The sequence below is a fragment of the Phoca vitulina genome, unplaced genomic scaffold (genome assembly GCF_004348235.1).
Source record: "Phoca vitulina isolate PV1807 unplaced genomic scaffold, GSC_HSeal_1.0 scaffold7, whole genome shotgun sequence".
Classification (NCBI taxonomy): Eukaryota; Metazoa; Chordata; class Mammalia; order Carnivora; family Phocidae; genus Phoca; species Phoca vitulina.
Genome location: NW_022589710.1, coordinates 21,590,950 through 21,610,917, shown reverse-complemented (window position 1 = coordinate 21,610,917; position 19,968 = coordinate 21,590,950). Strand labels below are relative to the sequence as shown.

Genomic DNA, 19,968 nt, shown 5'->3' with positions numbered 1-19,968 from the left:
CCCTGTATTTAATCAGTCACCCAATTCAGTTCATGTAAGTTTCTAGGGTTAAGAAAGGTAGCTTATATCATCATAAATATATATATGACTTTAATTTGGCAGTTTCTGACATGTTTAATCAGCCAAAAAGAAAGTTTCTAGAAAATTATTTCAGTTAGACAGGGGTCGTGATTCTATATATGGGAAGAAACTAATTTTCCTTAGATAACTTTATTGTATGTGTGGGTAGCCTTGCTGAAAATTGACATTGATCATGTTAGCTACAGATCAATCTTCTTTACATTAATACATTAGATCATTATTGAGTACTTATGTCCATTATGTCAGGTTGTAGGAATACAAACATGATTAAGATATGGATCTTATGTGCACATAGATATATGTTATGGAAAACTATGTTATGTTACTAAAATGTATTCAAAGCAAATATTCATATATCAAATCATATCAGTGGTTTATATAAACCACTAAATGTGAAGAGTTTGGGCCTCTCTTAAATAATAAAAATCATATTCTTTTTAACATAAAAGAATATTTTGTATTTGTCAATGAATACCATCTCTATGTGTTTGAAGTTCACATACTCAGCTTATAAAATTAAAAGAAATTTATTTTAAAGAGAAGAAATCATTGCAGATGAAATATCAACAATAACAGAAAGTAGTACAGTAATATTATCAAAGCTATTTAGTGTGAAAACTGAATATTAAATAAATGTAGAGATCTTATATTACTTGAACTATATATAAAGACTGAAGAAAATTAGAAATGATAACCTCAAGGTCCTTGGATAAAACTGTATAGCAAGTACTCTGTCTAAATCCTGGGCGTGTTGAAAGATGTTGACTTTCAAGTGAATCCCTCTCATGAAATTATCCTCAGCTTGAAAGAGCTACCCAAGGTCAAGCCTTCTCACCAGGGAAGCCCTAACCTAGTGACTGATCAGTGTCCTTTATAGAACAACTCTGCAAAACAACTCTGGAAGTCCATCCCAACTCTTAGAGCTCCTTCTGGATCATCTGGAGACTTTGTAGTGATGCATCACAGTTTAACTCCTCTCACTGCCTAATCTTTCCTACTTTTTTTTTTTCAAACCACCACAAGAATTGGTCCTGAGGGCACTCTTCAGTAAGTTTCCTGAATGCATGTCTTCATCAAAGAATCACATTTTCAAGGAATCATTCTATTTGGTCTCAGAAGTAGACTCTAAGACAGAATGTTACAAATAGATCACCCATCAGTCCACTAACTGGCTGACAAACAGGACCACATTTCTAGTAGTAGGTGGACCACTGATATCTCTTGAATGCTGTAGTGGTGAAATTGTTAAAATCTTCACTGATGGTGAACAAAGATAGGTACTAGTAGAAAGTAATGCACTATGAGTTCAGTATCTTTGGCTTTTGAAGAATTCAGGGGAAAACAATAATTATAAGGACAATCGAATCAGTTTCTGCTGGGTTCTATTCATGCAATGGAGAAAAAGAATGAAAGGCTGAGTGTGAATAATCATGAGTTGAAGGTTATGTGTGAGAATAAGAAGGTCTCTTTCACAGGATATAAAGAGACTCTCATCTTCTTTAGCCGGAGGTCATAAAAGCTGATAATAAGGATTTATTTAAAAGCATAGCAGAGCTTTACAGAAATTTGAATCTTTAGCCCTGACAAATCAGCTAAGCCACTTTCTGAACCTTGGTTGAGAACAATTGGAACTCTGACTTGGGGGGTAGAGTACATTTGGGTTAGTGATCTTAGATACCTTGAAACCTAGTTCTCCATAAACCTTCTGGGCCTGCAGAAGTGGTCTTTTCCTCCCAGTTAAGGGCTATCATGTCCATCTTGCTTAAAGATGATTCAGAAACTTCTTCCTTTTATGGTAATACCCCTCTGAGTATATACTCTCACTTCCATTCCTGGCCTCCAGCTCAATATATAGGGTCAATAGATGACATCACACAGCCACAGAAATGCTGTGTCTCTAAGGTTGGAAAGGGACTATGCTTCAAATGAGCGGCAGACCCTAGCCAATATCTACTGGCAGGAGTTGGGAGAGTATGTATGAAATTGGATCCTGAGGCTGCTGAATCAAGTGGGATGGAGAATAAGATTGAATAAGATTGAGGATGGAGAATAATATCAAGTTGGGATGGAGAATAAGAGTTTATTGATATGATAGTATTCTCCCAAGTTATTTAACACCTTGGGAAGGAGAGCAGGAGAGAGTTGCTGCTGCTAGATAGCTGTTGGAAGCTTGAGGAAAGCAAGCATTTTCACTAAAAGAAGTATTAAATTCCAGAGCTGCTGTGCTTACAGTAGAAAGAGTGTCAAAAGACTCAGATATGCGAACATGCTAGAGTGAATATACCAGTTAGAGTCCAGAAAAGTCACTCACTTTCTTCTGTGTAAAGGTTTTGAGGACCCTCTAAAGCAATAAGAATGTGCTGATGACTGAGATCAAGCATCATTGAGAAGCTCAGAGGTGACTGTTCTCTGTAGGCAAATGTTGATGGTAGGAGATGCTAATACAGAATTGAGGTCTCTGATAGGAATGGGAATGCCAAGATCTCAACATAATAGAATCTAGGTGGCATTGCTTAGTTGTCACAAGCAAGGTTGAGCACAGTTATCTTAATGAGTAGCTAATTAAAATACATCAAGGGCTCTAGACTCACAGAGAGCTCTGGAGATAGACAATAAAACATAGCATCCCACAGGGCAAAATAAGTGGACAGTCAACAAGGGTATTATCCAGTCTACACTATTAAAGAAATCAGATGGATGATCAGGAAGCTGAATATCGTCACATAATTTTTAAAAAAATTATGATTCCTTTCCCAATTGCTGCACTTAAGGTAATTTTCATACCTTGAACTCTGACTGAAGGGGAGACTGAGTCACTAGAAAGAACCCTGCAATACCATAGCAAGTGTATATGGTAATGATTCTCCAAATTCTTTGTTTAAAGAACCTATATCCACTTAAATAACCATTTTCTAGGAAAAGCAAACTTGTGAAACACTTTGAGGACTGTGGTACAAAGGATCTAAATTGACTTTGATACCTAAGATTCTACAAAATTATCATGCCCCCTTATATTATTAGAGTTGGGCATATAGGTGCCAGGTAATAAATGGAATTGTGGCCTATGGCTGGCTCACATTGGGTCTACCAATCCACAGATCCACCCTGTTGTCATTTAGCTTGTCTCCAATTGTGTAATTGGAATGGACATATTTGTTAGTTGTCAGAACCTCCATATTGATTCCTTGGCTTTTGGGGTAAGAGCTATCCTAGTGAGAAGGCCAAGTTGAAGCCTCTGGAACTTCCCCACTTTCAGCTGAGATTTATTGAATACAGTATTATATCCCAGGGGAAATAGTAGAAATTAATGTCACCCTTAAAATCTTAAAAGATGTTCTGGTGGCAGTCCATATCGTGTATTCCATTTATTGACAACGTTGTCTCCTGATGAAACCAGAGAGATCCTAGAGGAAGATAATGGACTACCACAAACTCATCCAAGCAGTGCCATCATTGCAGCTTATACCAGATCAGCTATTTTTGCTAGAGTAGAATAACATGGCCTCAGATACATACTATGTGCCCAGTAACATACTTAATGTGTTTGTTTTCATTTCTGATAGGAAAGAAGATCATAAATCATTTGCATTCACTTGAGACAGACAATAGTATATATTTGCAGTCTTGCTCTAAAGCTAAATGAACTCTCACACATCTTTTCATAGCATAGTCCAAAGACATATGGACCATCTGAACATTCTATTGAACTTGTTATTGGTCCACTGTATCAATGAGATCATGTTCATCCATCCAAATAAACAGGAATTGGCAAGTACATTAGATATCTTGGTAAGACATGCATAATCCATAGGATTGGAATAAGCTTATGAAGATTTGGGGTCCACAGTATTAGTAAAATTTTAGAGATCCTGTTGTATGTATCTTACCCGGATATCCCCTCCAAAGTAAAGCACAAATTATTTTATCTCACAATTCCCACCCTTCAGAAAGCTGTACAAGGAGGTGCCCAGATCCTCATGGCATCTATCACTGTTTTACCAGTTCCTTTTTCTCAGGTCATCTCCGGCCACAGAGTGGATCACTTATAAGTTGATGGTGAAGAAAAAAGGCTAAGCTTCTTTTATGATGGTTCAGCTCAGTATATGTATGCAAGCCAAAAACTGGACTGCTACTTCACTAGAGCCCCATTCTGGGATGTCCCTGAGAGGAATGAGGGAACACCTTTCCAGAGGGCAGAACTTTGGTTTGGGTGGTGTCCCTGGTCAACTACTTCGTGTGAAAAGAGATCTGTTCGAGTATGTTGATGGACCTATGGGAGTACATATTATTGAGGACCAAAAAATACCCACCACAGAAGCACAAAACAATGAAGTAGACAGAGTAGCGCAAGCAGTTGATAACAACCAGCTTCGTCGCTAGCTAATCATAAATAGCACAACAGGCTCATGAATAGAATTGTCATAATGGTAGGGATGGAGGTTATGCATAAACATGAACCATGGGTCCTCTCCCATGAAGGTTGATGTATCTACCACCACCACTGACTATCTAACCTGGCAGCAACAGAGACCAACACTTGACACCGTAAAAGTACTATCCTTCAAAATTCCAACCAGTCCCTTGGTAGCAAGTTGGTTATATTAGTTAGACCTTTTTTCCCCTGAAAATGATAGTGCATCAGTTTAACTGAATATGACATGTATTCTGGGTATGGATGTTTATGCTGACCTGAGTCAGCAGCAGCACTATCCAAGGGCTTTGAGAATGGTTTATTCTTAACACATGATCCCATCTTAACCACTCATGGAATGAGAAGCACGCTTTGCAGCAGTGAAGATAGAGTATTGGGAACATTGCCAGGGGATTCTCTGGTCATATATTCTTTATCACCAAAAAATGCCAACTTACTAGAGTGATTGAATGGCCTTTGGAAGGGGCAACTGAGTTTCAGTGGGATAATGGCTGGTAAGGAAGGAGTGCTATGCTCCGAGATACAGTGTGCATTCTAAATCAATGAACATTATTATATAATGCTTTTTTTTTTTTTTTTCCTGTAGAATACATAGGTTCAAAACCAAGGAGTGACCCTACTTACCACCATCACATTCAGTGACCCACTTGGGGAATCTGTGTTCCCTTCCTGCAACTCTGGGCTCTGCCAGTTTAGAAGTCCTAGTTCTCAGAAGAGGAAAAAGCTTCTATTAAGTGATACAGCAAGAGCCCCATTAATCTTTAAGCCATGGCTGTTACTCATTTATGTGAGGCTTCCTGTGTTAGGAAATAGGAGATAAGAGGAATCACCAGCCTGGAGGGAGTTAACTGGCCCATATGATCGGCTGGAGGTAGGACTACTGTTACAGAGTGAGACAGTATATAATATGGTGATGATGATCCACTGTATCATTTCTTGGTGGTCTCCTGACCAATTTTGGTGGTAAACAGATAAGTGCATCAGTCATGGCTTAAGAAGAACCTGGTGACCTGGGGCTCAAAATCCTCAGTGACAAAGGTCTGGTAACTTCACTAGGTGACCTACTTATGTCAAAAGATGTACTAGCCCAGGATGGGAGCAATTTAGAATGGTAATAGTAGAAAGAGATGATGAATATCATCTCACCACAGTTTCTTTTGACAGTTTTCCGAGGAAAGGTGATTAACTATCCTGGAGTAGCTTTTCCCAGATAGAGTAAATTATCTTACCTAGAAAGCGGATTTAAGCAGATGCTATAGAGCACCAGCCAGATCCCTTCTTTGGTACTGCAGGACTCATTCCTTTAGCTACTGAGCAACTAATGGCTTATCAGCTAAATCCTTCTTTAGAAATTACCCTAAACCAACAGAGCTGTCCCTCCCAAGGTCATGCCCCCTAGGGAGGAATAGCACACAGGCAAGGACCAGTTGATGGGGGAGGGGGTGGTGTCTAAGGCTTAGTTCCCTTGCCTTAGGGCAGGACAGTTCTGTGGAAATATTACAGCTCCATGACTTCTCTAAAGCTACCGAGACCTTTGTTGCAACTGCGCTGTAGCTCAACTATCCTCCTCAACAATCCTCAGTCTTTCACTTGGAGTGTTGATCTAGAAGGTACTTCCCAATACACTTCCTGCACACATAACTCTGTCTTAGAGTCTCTTTTCCAAGAAAACTGACCTATGGTAAATACACATATTCAGTAATACTATATAGAATTTATATTAAACATATATACTGTTTTAAGTGATGTATATGTATGTATATTAAACTATATAAGTGTATATGTGTGTGTGTACACATCCACACACACATAAAATATATTTTTTATGCATGCCATTATTTGACTTTTCGAGAAGATATCTTGTCTTTGTCATGTTTGTTTTTAAATCCAAAAAAAGGTATCATTTAGGAGCTTTGTGAAGTAGAAATTCCTAAACATGGGTGAATCCAACAGATAATTCTGCCAATACAATGTTCAGTAAGCCATTGTCACAGGATTGGATTCTCAGAAGGCCAGTGACCCAAAACTTACATAGATCAGAGAAGAGCATGTTTAAATGTTTGTTCAGGTTTGGTCTATTCCTGACTGAATCTATTGACACCACCACCCGACAAGGAAAGAGCTAGGTATACATCAGTAAATGGATGTTTTAAAGTACAATAATATTAACTATTTGGAATCCAAGTACAGTCATCATTGTTACACTGATCACCATCCAATTCTGTTTTGTTTCTAAACTTTCTGGCTTCAGAATTTTGTTTTTACAACAGAACACAGCTCATATCTTCTAAAAATGAGACTATGACTAAAAGAAATTATGTTTTGAATAAGAAAAAAAAAGTTTACCATCAACTCGCAATACCTGTTTTTTCAAGTCTCTAAGGTTGAATTCAGCTGATCAATCTTCTTTAGGATTTGATTTGTATGTGAAGGACTAATCAAGTAAGCGAATATTTGATAGATTTTAAAGACCTTTAAATGTTTCATGATAATGATGCTGGTATCCCTAAATACACTGACGATTAAAACCAGATAGCACATATCCTTGCACAGCTACTAGAATGAATTGAAACTGAAATTTCCTTAAACTTTACCAACAAAGCGGTAGTTGTTCTGTAAATTTATACTACTATAATTAGAGGCCTTTGAGGTAGCTGTGAAAAGATTCTAATGTTGGGAGAAAAAACTCAATGTTGCAAAACTAGAAATTTAAGTAGGGCTGTCACATTTGGAAAAAACCTTTTTTAAACCTGGGGACATTTAGGATTCTGTTCTTTGATTCCTTAGGGCAGCTATTACTTCACTTTTTACTATTTTATTTATTTTATTTATTATTTCACTATTATTTTATTATTTTAATGCATCACAAAGAATCTTTTCTAAAGAACAGTGCCTTTTAAATATTTAGCATAGCATATGCTCACACATCCCACTATTCTTATGTTTATATAATATTGTAGCTTCTCTTCAGTGTTCACATGAAAATATTGGTCATGTAGAAAAAATTGCTAGCCTGAACAAATGACAAAATGACACTTTTATCTACTTAAAATGAGAGCTGAGTGCATTATGAATTGGTAGGATAAAGGTAAGAAAACAATGTAGAATTAATGGAATTCTAAATGAAACCCCAGTAATGATAATAGTAATAATAATAATAGCTAACTTTTATTGAGCATTTACTATGTGCCTAAGGCTTTAAGGACTAGCTCATTTAATTCTCCAACAGCCCTAATAGTATGGTACCATTATTATTCCCATTTTATCGATAAGGAAATTAAAGACCACAAAGGTTAAGTAATCTTTCAGTTACAAAGCCAAAAGAGGCAAAGCTGGGTGAAATTAATATTTAAATACAGCAAATGTTAAATCACACTTAATAACTATATACTAAGTTTATATTAGCACATGGAACCAAGAGCTTGTTGTTTTTGTTTTATTTTCTCCCATTTTTTTTTTTTGTTGAGCTATAATTGACATTAGTTTCAGGTGTACAACATGATCATTCGATATTTGTACATATTGCAAAATGATCACCACAGTAGGTTCAGTTAACATCTATCACCATGCATGGGTACCGATGGTTTGTTTTTTTTCCCCATGATGACAACTTTTAAGATCTACTCTCTTAGCAACTTTCAAATATACAATACAGTTGTTTTAAGGCAAGTTCACTTCTTAATTTCTTTTTCTCTTAATGAAAGAACCTGGAATATGGTAAATCAGGGATTGGCAATCTATGGCGGGCTATGGCCCATGAGGCAAGTCTGGCTGAGGCTCCTGCATTTGTGAATAGTTTTACTGGGACTCAGCAACATCCATCATCCATTCGTTTACTTACTGTCTTTGACTGCTTTCACACTGCAGTGGTAGGATCAGGTAGTTGAGAGAAAGACTCTATGAACTCATGTTCATACAAAGCCCAAGATATTTATGTATTTTTTTTTTCCAGAAAATGTTTACTAAACACTATGGTATATATCCCTTCTTTAGAATGCATGTAAGATGGCAAAAATATGGTTCCCATATCCAGTAGTAGAAACGTTAATGCCTTTTAACACTACCCTCTATTAGCACATTTCAAATTAGCAAATATAATCTGGGAAATAAAATCTGAGATGAAGGAAAAACTTAACCCAGTATAAGATCATATTTTCTTACTATAAAGATAATAATTTGTAAACATAATCCTTTGATTGCTTTAACTATATCAGTTATAAATGTTTGGAAAAGAAGTATGTTAAGGGAGTCAGTTGAGCTGCTTGGTATTTATTTCCCTGTCACTATGTTTCATTGTTTCAGCTAATCTCTTGAATTGGAGGGTCTTGGATTCTGATCTCTCTCATGGAGCTCTGTTGGAAATATGCAGTCATTTGTACTATCTCAACTAGCAGAGATCTTAAGAAGCATCTGTTATTTGTCTTTACTGCCTATCATTGGAACTTTCTCTAAACAAGTTCAATAAACTAAATTAAAAAAATGAATCTAGTGATATGCAATAAAATCAATTATGAAAATGCACCTTTGGTTAGGTTTTATATGTGTAATACCTGTAAAAGCCATGTAATGCATGTGTCATTTGGTTGTTTTTATTTTTTATTTTTTAGATTTGGATGACCCAGTAGTAACTGTTCATCAAAGTATAGGTGAAGCTAAAGAACAATTTTACTATGAGAGAACAGTGTTCCTCCGGTGTGTGGCCAATTCCAATCCACCTGTTCGGTATAGCTGGAGACGTGGTCAGGAGGTATTACTACAAGGATCTGATAAAGGAGTTGAGATTTATGAACCCTTCTTTACCCAGGTAGGAATTAAAGTATTTATACCCCATTCTGCTAGAATATGTTCCTAATTCAGGTAGCATGCAATATTATGTCTATTTGAAAAGAGTCTCTCCAACTCTGACCTTTTAAAAAACAGTATGTTCTTGACTGAAAGATGAGATAACTCAAATAGAAAAAGGTAATTTGTTAATTTTTTATGTGGTAGTTAAATTTAAAATGTTAGCATTTGAAAAAAAATAAATCAATGTATCCTAACTTGTATTTCTTTATACATAGGTTTACCTAGGATTCACTATAAAGTACATAATTTTACATTTGCTGACTGCTTTGTTTTTTGTGGAAAATATTTCTTTAAGGGAGAGATTTTGAGTTTCCTATTTGCAATGGCAAATACATTTTAAAGGAATGAAGAAATCTACTTGAAATCCATTTAGCTTTGGTTTTAGGAAAAAGTCTCTGATGTCTTTTGTTCATTTTGGGTTTTGACTTAATAATAGAGCCTTAATTATGTAAAAACTAAAATATCTAATGAGTCATTTTACATGGAGTTGAATGTGATCTGAAATATTCGTCTATAATATATATCAAGAGTGGAGAATTAGTAATTCTTGAGGAAGACACTGAAATTTGTAAGAATATTTGTGTGCCAATACTATAAAGCTTTGCTGGTGACTAGAAAGGAATACAAACCTAATTAACAAAGAAAAAAATTTTAATTAAAAAAATGTCTATGGAAAATATTCAAAATAATTGTGACCATGAATAACAATTTTAAAAAGATATAGATAATAAGATAGAGATTTGACCATGTTATCTGTACCTTTGAGATATCATGTGACTGTAATAGGACAATTTACAACTAAATTTTATATATTATGAATATTCTACTTCAAAATATTAAAGATAAATGTATGTTTCACATCTCAACTCTGTAATACCAGAAGGTCATCCTGAATCTGTAAATTTCCCAGCATCTCATTTTTCACCATTAAATATATTTCCTTATATTATAGTAAACCATTTACTTGTAATGTCTGAGTCCTCACCTCTTTCTATTAATATAATTGCCAATGTTTAGATAGTAACTATGGAAGAATGCATGATTTTACAAAAACATCTGAACACATCATATATACTTATATTGCTATTTGAAGGTATAGAACAGCTGGGACTTACCAAGATATAAATCTCTGAAAATCATTCTTGCATACTGAGACTATCATGACAGCCTGTTTTGATCTGACCCTCTCCTGACTCAGAACATTACAGCATCAACTGCTTTCTGTTAACAGAGAGGATCATAGTTTTCCCATACATTCTGCAATACTATAATTCATCCTTCAGTTTTTACTAATATTATTTATTTTCTTATTTAGAAAATTAACAAAATATTTGTTAGCGGTATTTAGTTGCTTGGGTGCCTCTAAGGTTTAGAAATCAGATAAATGATCATCTACCATTTTTTTTCTATTGTCAATGTTTTTTTAGAATATGTTATGTTGTTTTTTTAGGTTTTTATTTTACTTCCAGTTAGTTAACATATAGTATAATATTAGTTTTAGGTGTACAATATAGTAATTCAACACTTCCATATATCACCTGTTGCTCATCACAACAAGTGCCCTCCTTAATGACCATTACCTTTTTAACCCATCCCCCCACTTACCTCCCTCTGGTAACCATCTGTTTGTTCTCTATAATGAAAAGTCTGTTGATTTCTCTGTCTTAGTTTTTTTCCTATTATTTGTTTTGTTTCTTAAATTCCACATATGAGTGAAATCATACAGTATTTGTCTTTTTCTGACTGACATTTCACTTAGCATACTCTGTAGCTCTATTCATGTCCTGGTAAATGGCAAGATTTCATCCTTTTTTATAGCTGAGTAGTATTCCATTGTGTATATATACCACATCTTCTTCATCCATTCATCAGTTGATGGATACTTGGACTGCTTCTGTATCTTGGTTATCATAAATAATGCTGCTATAAACATAGGGGTGCAGGTATCATTTTGTATTAGTGTTCTTATTTTTGGGTAAATTGCCAGTAGTTTGATTGCTGGGTCATAAAGTAGTTCTATTTTTAACTTTCCAAGGAACCTCCATATTGTTTCACACCATGGCTGTACCAGTTTGCATTCCCACCAACAGTGCATGAGTATTCCTTTTTCTCCACATCCTCGCCAACACTTGTTGTTTCTTGTGTTTTTGAATTTAGGCATTCTGATGGATATGAGATGATATCACATTGTGGTTTTGATTTACATTTCCCTGATAATAAATGATGATGAGCATCTTTTCATGTGTCTGTTGGCCATCTATATGTCTTATTTGGAAAAATGTCTGTTTTCTGCCCATTTTTGAATTGGATTATTTGTTTTTTGGGTGTTGAGTTTTATAAATTCTTTATATATTTTGGATACTAACCCTTTATCAGGTATGTCATTTGCAAATATCTTCTCCTATTTCATAGGTTGCCTAGAATGTGTATGTTGTTAAAATTTAGAAAACATCTTTTTCTCTAGAATCTTGTGAAACATGATAACTTCTACAGATACTGAGGTAGCACGTATAGCCATTTCTTACCTATAGGTGGGTCTGATCTCTTAGACATGTACACATTGGACCTGTCCAAATTTGGGGGGAAAATTATACTGTAAAAATAGTTAGGAATTTGTTTATTAAACAAGCACAATGAAACATTTCATTCATTCTTTTGAATCTGTTTCTAGTTTCTATGTTAGCTTCTCTAAAAAACCATCTTATGAGAGCTCTCAAACTAATAGCTAATCACATTCTGCTTTGTAAAAGTAACTTTTATTTTCTCTTCCTTCTTTTTCTTCCTCCATTCTTTTATGAGGAAACAACTTTTTAATTTGAACATTTCAGTACTGATACTTCCTTGTATATGAATATTAGCCTTTACTGTGCTATATAAGACAGGCTTTCTCTGTGGTGGCTGTGCTCATAACTCTGCTGCTTAGACCATCTGAATCAGTTCTCTTAAAAAGTATTTAAGAAACAAACAGACTTTCTTGCAAATCCTGTATTCTGGATTCACCTGATGTAGTTGATAATGACCAAATAACATGCAGTTTAGCTCCTTTTTAAAGATCTCCTTCCTGCCTTTGGTTACTTGACTGTGTTGCTTATTTCTCCCCCTAAAATAGCTATTTTGTATTTATATCTGTCCTAAAAATTCATGTTGCAACAAGGAATGCTTCAGTAATTCTACATTATGAACGTACTTAATTTGTTAATATCAAATGTATTTTGTAGGCCAAACTGATAGAAACTCTCAAATAGCAGCACATGGACAATTTAGTTCTTACAGCCATAGAGAATGTTGGTTTTTCATAGATAAAATCTTATCAGTGGTTTTATGTCATACCACAGGTGATATACTGCACACAGGCCTGATATACACAAGTCCAACTAGATCACAAAACTTTCATTCTCTCTCCATGGAATATTGTAATATTGGAATAACAGTCTGCCATGCTTTATTACCCCAAACATCTGCCTGATCATTTAAAAATGAAAATCTGGGACACCTGGGTGGCTCAGTCGGTTAAGCTTCTGATTCTTGGTTTCAGCTCAGGTCATGATCTCAGGGTCATGAGGTCAAGCCCTGCATTGGGCTCCCCACTGGGCATGGAGCCTGCTTGGGATTCTCTCTCTCCCTCTCTCCTCTCCCTCTGGCCTCTCCCCCATACCCTCACATAAGCGCGCATGTGTGCTCTCTCTCTTTCTCTCTCAAAAAATAAATAAATAAATAAATAAAAATGTAAATCTAGTCTCTGCCGGGAGGTGAGGAGAGTGACCAGACCGAAAAGGCCATGGACGCTTCGGTTCACCCATTGACAAATACTTGGATTAAAAAAAAAAGAAGAAGAGGGGGGTGGAGCAAGATGGCAGAGGAGTAGGAGACCTGGATTTCCTCTGGTCCCAGGAATTCAGCTGGATAGGGATCAAACCATTCTGAACACCTACGGACTCAACAGGAGATCGAAGAAAAGAATAGCAACAGCTCTCTGAACAGAAAAGCGACCACTTTCTGGAAGGTAGGACGTGCGGAGAAGTGAATCCCAGGCGATATTTGGGAGGATAGACGGCGGGGGAGGGGCCTCCATGGGGCGCTTCTGGCAAGTGATAGAGCCGTGGAGCACAAAATCGGAACTTTTAGAAGTCAGCTCCGCTGAGGGACGTCACTCCAGTGGCTAAGCTGGGGGTGGAACCCTCGCGGGACAGTGTGGTCTGAGGACCCTCAGGGTCACAGAAAGACCAGGGATGCCTGAGTGTGGCAGAGCTCCCAGGTATCAGAGCAGGGAAGCCGGCTGCAGAGACGGAACCGAGGCGCGGGCTCTCAGCTCGGGGTTGCCATAAACCATGATCCGCGGCACAGTCGGGCCCCTGCTCCTCCAGCAGGGACTCAACAAGTGGCAGATCCGGGGAGACTCCCCTTCCTCCCCAGGGAGGAGCGGCGCAAGAGCACACCACAGGGATCTGCTGGGTTTGGAGACTCCACACAGGATCGTGTGCCAGAGATAGAAACGCTCGGTCACAGGCCGGGTGAGCACGGAGTGCGGCCGGAGACCGGGGAGATGGGAGTGACTGACTGCTTTTTTCTGGGGGCACACTGAGGAGCAGGGCCCCGAGTTCTCGGCTCCTCTGGGGTGGAGATTGGGAGGCCGCCATTTCCACTCTCATCCTCCAAAGCTGTACCAAAAGCTTGCAGGGAACTAAAGCTCCCAAGAGCAAACCCCAGCAGATTACTTAGCCCGGACCAGGCAAGGGCGGGGCAATTCCACCTCCGGCAAAGGCATTTGGGAACCACGGCAACAGGCCCCTCCCCCAGAAGATCAGCAAGAACAGCCACCAAGACCAAGTTTACCAAACAATGAGAACGGCAGAACTCCAGAGCTAGGGGAATACTGCACATAGAATGCATTGCTTTTTTACCATGATTCTTTAGTCTTTCAAAGTTAATTTTTTTTTTAACTGTCTTTTTTTTTTGAATTTTTCTTTTTACCTTTTTCAACCAACATCTTATCAATCCCTTTAAAAAAAAAATTATTTTTCATTTTTAGAGTCATATTCTATCCCTTCATAGTAGTTACCCTTATTTTTGGCATATATATATATAAGTTATTCTCTCTTTAAAATTTTGAGATACAGTTTCTTCTAACAGATCAAAATATACCCTAAATCTCTAGTGTATGGCTTTGTTCTAGTCTCCTGCCTGATCACATTCTCTCCCTTTTTTTTTTCCTTTCTTTTTTTTAAATCCTCTTCTTTCTTTTTTCAAACAACTTCTTATCAATTCCTTTTATAAAATTTTTTATAATTTTCATCTTTACAGTCATATTCCATCCCTTCATCATGTCAACCCTTATTTTCGTACATATATAAGTTTTTCTTTCTTTCTTTAAAATTTTGGGAGGCACTTTCTTCTAACAGACCAAAATACACCCAAAATCTAGTGTGTGGCACTGATCTATGCACCAGCCTGATCATATTTGATCATATTCTGTTTTTTTGTTTTGTTCTGTTTTTGTTTGTTTTTATCTTTTTCTTTTTCTTTCTTTTTCTTTTTTCTTTCATTCCCTTTCTTTTCCCCCAGTTTCAGGTCTTTTCTGATTTGTTTAGAGTATATTTTCTGGGGACGTTGTTACCCTGTTAGCATTTTGTTCTCTCATTCATCTGTTCTCCTCTGGACAAAATGACAAGACAGAAAAAATCACCTCAACAAAAAGAACAAGAGGTAGTACCGACTGCCAGGGACCTACTAATACAGACATTAGTACGATGTTGGACCTAGAGTTCAGAATCATGATTTTAAAGATACTAGCTGGGCTTGAAAAAAGCATGGAAGTTATTAGAGAAACCCTTTCTGGAGAAATAAAAGAACTAAAATCTAACCAAGTCTAAATAAAAAAGGGTATTTATGAGGTGCAATCAAAAATGGGGGTGATAACTGCTAGGATAAATGAGGCAGAAGAAAGAATCAGTGATATAGAAGACCAAATGATGGAATATAAAGAAGTTGAGAAAAAGAGAGATAAACAACTACTGGATCACGAGGGCAGAATTCAAGAGATTAGCAATACCATAAGACGAAACAACATTAGAATAATTGGGATCCCAGAAGAAGAAGAAAGAGAGAGAGGGGCAGAAGGTATAATGGAGCAAATTATAGCAGAGAACTTCCCTAATTTGGGGAAGGAAACAGGCATCAAAATCCAGGAAGCACAGAGAACCCCTCTCAAAATCAACAAAAATAGGTCAACACCCCAACATCTAATAGTAAAACTTATGAGTCTCAGAGACAAAGAGAAAATCCTGAAAGTAGGTTGGGACAAGAAATATGTAAACTACAATGGTAGAAACATTAGATTGACAACAGACCTATCCACAGAGACCTGGCAGGCCAGAAAGGACTGGCATGATATATCCAGAGCACAAAACGAGAAAAATATGCAGCCAAGAATACTATATCCAGCTAGGCTGGCATTGAAAATAGAAGGAGAGATAAAAAGCTTCCAGGACAAACAAAAACTAAAGGAATTTGCAAACACAAAACCAGCCCTACAAGAAATATTGAAAGTGGTCCTCTAAGCAAAGAGAGAGCCTAAAAGCAAAATAGACCAGAAAGGAACACAGACAAGATACAGTAACAGTCACCTTACAGGCAATACAATGGCACTAAATTCCTATCTTTCAATAGTTACCCTGAATGTAAATGGGCTCAATGCCCCAATCAAAAGACACAGGCTATCAGATTGGATTAAAAAACAAGACCCATCGTTATGCTGTCTGCAAGAGACTCATTTTAGACCCAAAGACACCCCCAGATTGAAAGGGAGGGGGTGGAAAACCATTTACCATGCTAATGGACACCAAAAGAAAGCTGGGGTGGCAATCCTTATATCAGACAAATTAGATTTTAAACCAAAGACTGTAAAAAGAGATGAGGAAGGACACTATATCCTACTTAAAGGCTCTACCCAACAAGAAGATCTAACAATTGTAAATATCTATGCCCCTAACATGGAGCAGCCAGTTATACAAGGCAATTAATAACAAAAGCAAAGAAACACATTGACAACAGTACAATAATAGTGGGGGACTTTAACACCCCCCTCACTGAAATGGATAGAGCATCTAAGCAAAACATCAACAAGGAAATAAAGACTTTAAATGACACACTGGACCAAATGGACTTCACAGACATATTCAGAACATTCCATCCCAAAGCAATGGAATACACATGCTTCTCCAGTGCCCATGGACATTCTCCAGAATAGATCACATCCTAGGTCACAAATCAGGTCTCAACTGGTACCAAAAGATTAGGATTATTCCCTGCATATTTTCAGACCACAATGCTTTGAAACTAGAACTCAATCACAAGAGGAAAGTCGGAAAGAACTCAAATACATGGAGGCTAAAGAGCATCCTACTAAAGAATGAATTGGTCAACCAGGAAATTAAAGAAGAATTTTAAAAATTCATGGAAACCAGTGAAAATGAAAACACAACAGTTCAAAATCTTTGGGATGCAGCAAAGGCAGTCCTAAGAGGAAAGTATATAGCAATACAAGCCTTTCTCAGGAAACAAGAAAGGTCTCAAGTACACAACCTAACCCTACACCTAAAGGAGCTAGAGAAAAAACAGCAAATAAAGCATAAACCCAGCAGGAGAAGAGGAATAATAAAGATCAGAGCAGAAATCAATGAAATAGAAACCAAAAGAACAGTAGAACAGATCAACGAAACTAGGAGCTGGTTCTTTGAAAGAATTAACAAGATTGATAAACCCCTGGCCAGACTTATCAAAAACAAAAGAGAAATGACCCAAATCAACAAAATCATGAATGAAAGAGGAGAGATCACAACAAACACCAAAGAAATACAAACAATTATAAGAACATATTATGAGCAACTCTATGCCAGCAAATTAGATAACCTGGAAGAAATGGATGCATTCCTAGAGACATATGAACTACCAAAACTGAACCAGGAAGAAATAGAAAACCTGAACAGACCTATAACCACTAAGGAAATTGAAGCAGTCATCAAAAATCTCCCAACAAACAAAAGCCCAGGGCCAGGTGGCTTCCCTGGGGAATTCTACCAAACATTTAAAGAAGAATTAATACCTATTCTTCTGAAACTGTTCCAAAAAATAGAAATGGAAGGAAAACTTCCAAACTCGTTTTATGAGGCCACCATTACCTTGATCCCAAAACCAGACAAAGACCCCATCCAAAAGGAGAATTACAGACCAATATCCTTGATGAACGTGGATGCAAAAATTCTCACCAAAATACTAGCCAATAGGATCCAACAGTACATTAAAAGGATTATTCACCACGACCAAGTGGGATTTATCCTTGGGCTGCAAGGTTGGTTCAACATCCGCAAATCAATCAACGTGATATAATACATTAACAAAAGAAAGAACAAGAACCATATGATCCTCTCAATAGATGCAGAAAAAGCATTTGACAAAGTACAGCATCTTTTCTTGATCAAAACTCTTCAGAGTATAGGGATCGAGGGTACATACCTCAATATCATAAAAGCCATCTATGAAAAACCTACAGTGAATATCATTCTCAATGGGGAAAAACTGAGAGCTTTCGCCCTAAGGTCAGGAACGCAGCAGGGATGTCCACTATCACCACTGCTATTAAACATAGTATTAGAAGTCCTAGCCACAGCAATCAGACAACAAAAAGAAATAAAAGGCATCCAAATAGGCAAAGAAGTCAAACTCTCACTCTTTGCAGATGATATGATACTTTATGTGGAAAACCCAAAAGACTCCACCCCAAAACTGCTAGAACTCATACAGGAATTCAGTCAAGTGGCAGGATATAAAATCAACACACAGAAATCAGTGGCATTCCTATACACCAACAACAAGACAGAAGAAAGAGAAATTAAGGAGTCGATCCCATTTACAATTGCACCCAAAACCATAAGATACCTAGGAATAAATCTAACCAAAGAGGCAAAGAATCTGTACTCAGAAAACTATAAAATACTCATGAAAGAAATTGAGGAAGACACAAAGAAATGGAAAAACATCCCATGCTCATGGATTGGAAGAACAAATACTGTGAAGATGTCAATGCTACCTAGAGCAATCTACACATTCAATGCAATCCCCATCAAAATACCATCCACTTTCTTCAAAGAAATGGAACAAATCATCCTAAAATTTGTATGGAACCAGAAAAGACCCCGAATAGCCAGAGGAATGTTGAAAAAGAAAAGCAGAGCTGGTGGCATCACAATTCCGGACTTCCAGCTCTATTACAAAGCTGTCATCATCAAGACAGTATGGTACTGGCACAAAAACAGACACATAGATAAATGGAACAGAATAGAGAGCCCAGAAATGGACCCTCAACTATATGGTCAACTAATCTTCGACAAAGCAGGAAAGAATGTCCAATGGAAAAAAGACAGTCTCTTCAACAAATGGTGTTGGGAAAATTGGACAGCCACATGCAGAAGAATGAAACTGGACCATTTCCTTACACCACACACAAAAATAGACTCCAAATGGTTGAAAGACCTCAATGTGAGACAGGAGTCCATCAAAATCCTAAAGGAGAACACAGGCAGCAACCTCTTCGACCTCAGCCGCAGCAACTTCTTCCTAGAAACATCGCCAAAGGCAAGGGAAGCAAGGGCAAAAATGAACTATTGGGACTTCATCAAGATAAAAAGCTTTTGCATAGTAAAAGAAATAGTCAACAAAACCAGAAGACAACCGACAGAATGGGAGAAGATATTTGCAAATGACATATCAGATAAAGCGCTAGTATCCAAAATCTATAAATTATCAAACTCAACACCCAAAGAACAAATAATCCAATCAAGAAATGGGCAGAAGACATGAACAGACATTTTTCCAAAGAAGACATCCAAATGGCCAACAGACACATGAAAAAGTGCTCAACATCGCTCGGCATCAGGGAAATCCAAATCAAAACCTCAATGAGATATCACCTCACACCAGTCAGAATGGCTAAAATTAACTAGTCAGGAAACGACAGATGTTGGGGGATGCGGAGAAAGGGGAACCCTCCTACACTGTTGGTGGGAATACAAGCTGGTGCAACCACTCTGGAAAACAGTATGGAGGTTCCTCAAAAAGTTGAAAATAGAGCTACCCTACAATCCAGCAATTGCAGTACTGGGTATTTACCCCAAAGATACAAATGTAGGGATCCGAAGCGGTACGTGCACCCCGATGTTTATAGCAGCAATGTCCACAATAGCCAAACTGTGGAAAGAGCCAAGGTGTCCATCAACAGATGAATGGATAAAATAGAAGTGTTATATATATACAATGGAATATTATGCAGCCATCAAAAGGAATGAAATCTTGCCATTTGCAACATCATGGATGGAACTGGAGGGTGTTATGCTGAGCGGAATAAGTCAATCAGAGAAAGACATGTATCATATGACCTCACTGATATGAGGAATTCTTAATTTCAGGAAACAAACTGAGAGTTGCTGGAGTGGTGGGGGGTGGGAGGGTTGGGGTGGCTGGGTGATAGACACTGGGGAGGGTATGTGCTATGGTGAGTGCTGTGAATTGTGTAAGAGTGTTGAATCACAGACCTGTACCTCTGAAACAAATAATGC

The 19,968-nt window shown here is 37.4% G+C and overlaps 1 protein-coding gene across 1 annotated transcript in view; it reads left to right on the top strand.

The window, feature by feature from the left end:
- The window catches only part of MDGA2 (MAM domain containing glycosylphosphatidylinositol anchor 2), a 796,100-nt gene that overhangs the window by 482,855 nt on the left and 293,277 nt on the right, over positions 1-19,968 (top strand). The window contains exon 4 of the mRNA XM_032405031.1: positions 9,121-9,317. Within this exon, the coding sequence (XP_032260922.1) occupies positions 9,121-9,317 (197 nt within the window). The remainder of the gene's footprint in view (positions 1-9,120; positions 9,318-19,968) is intronic.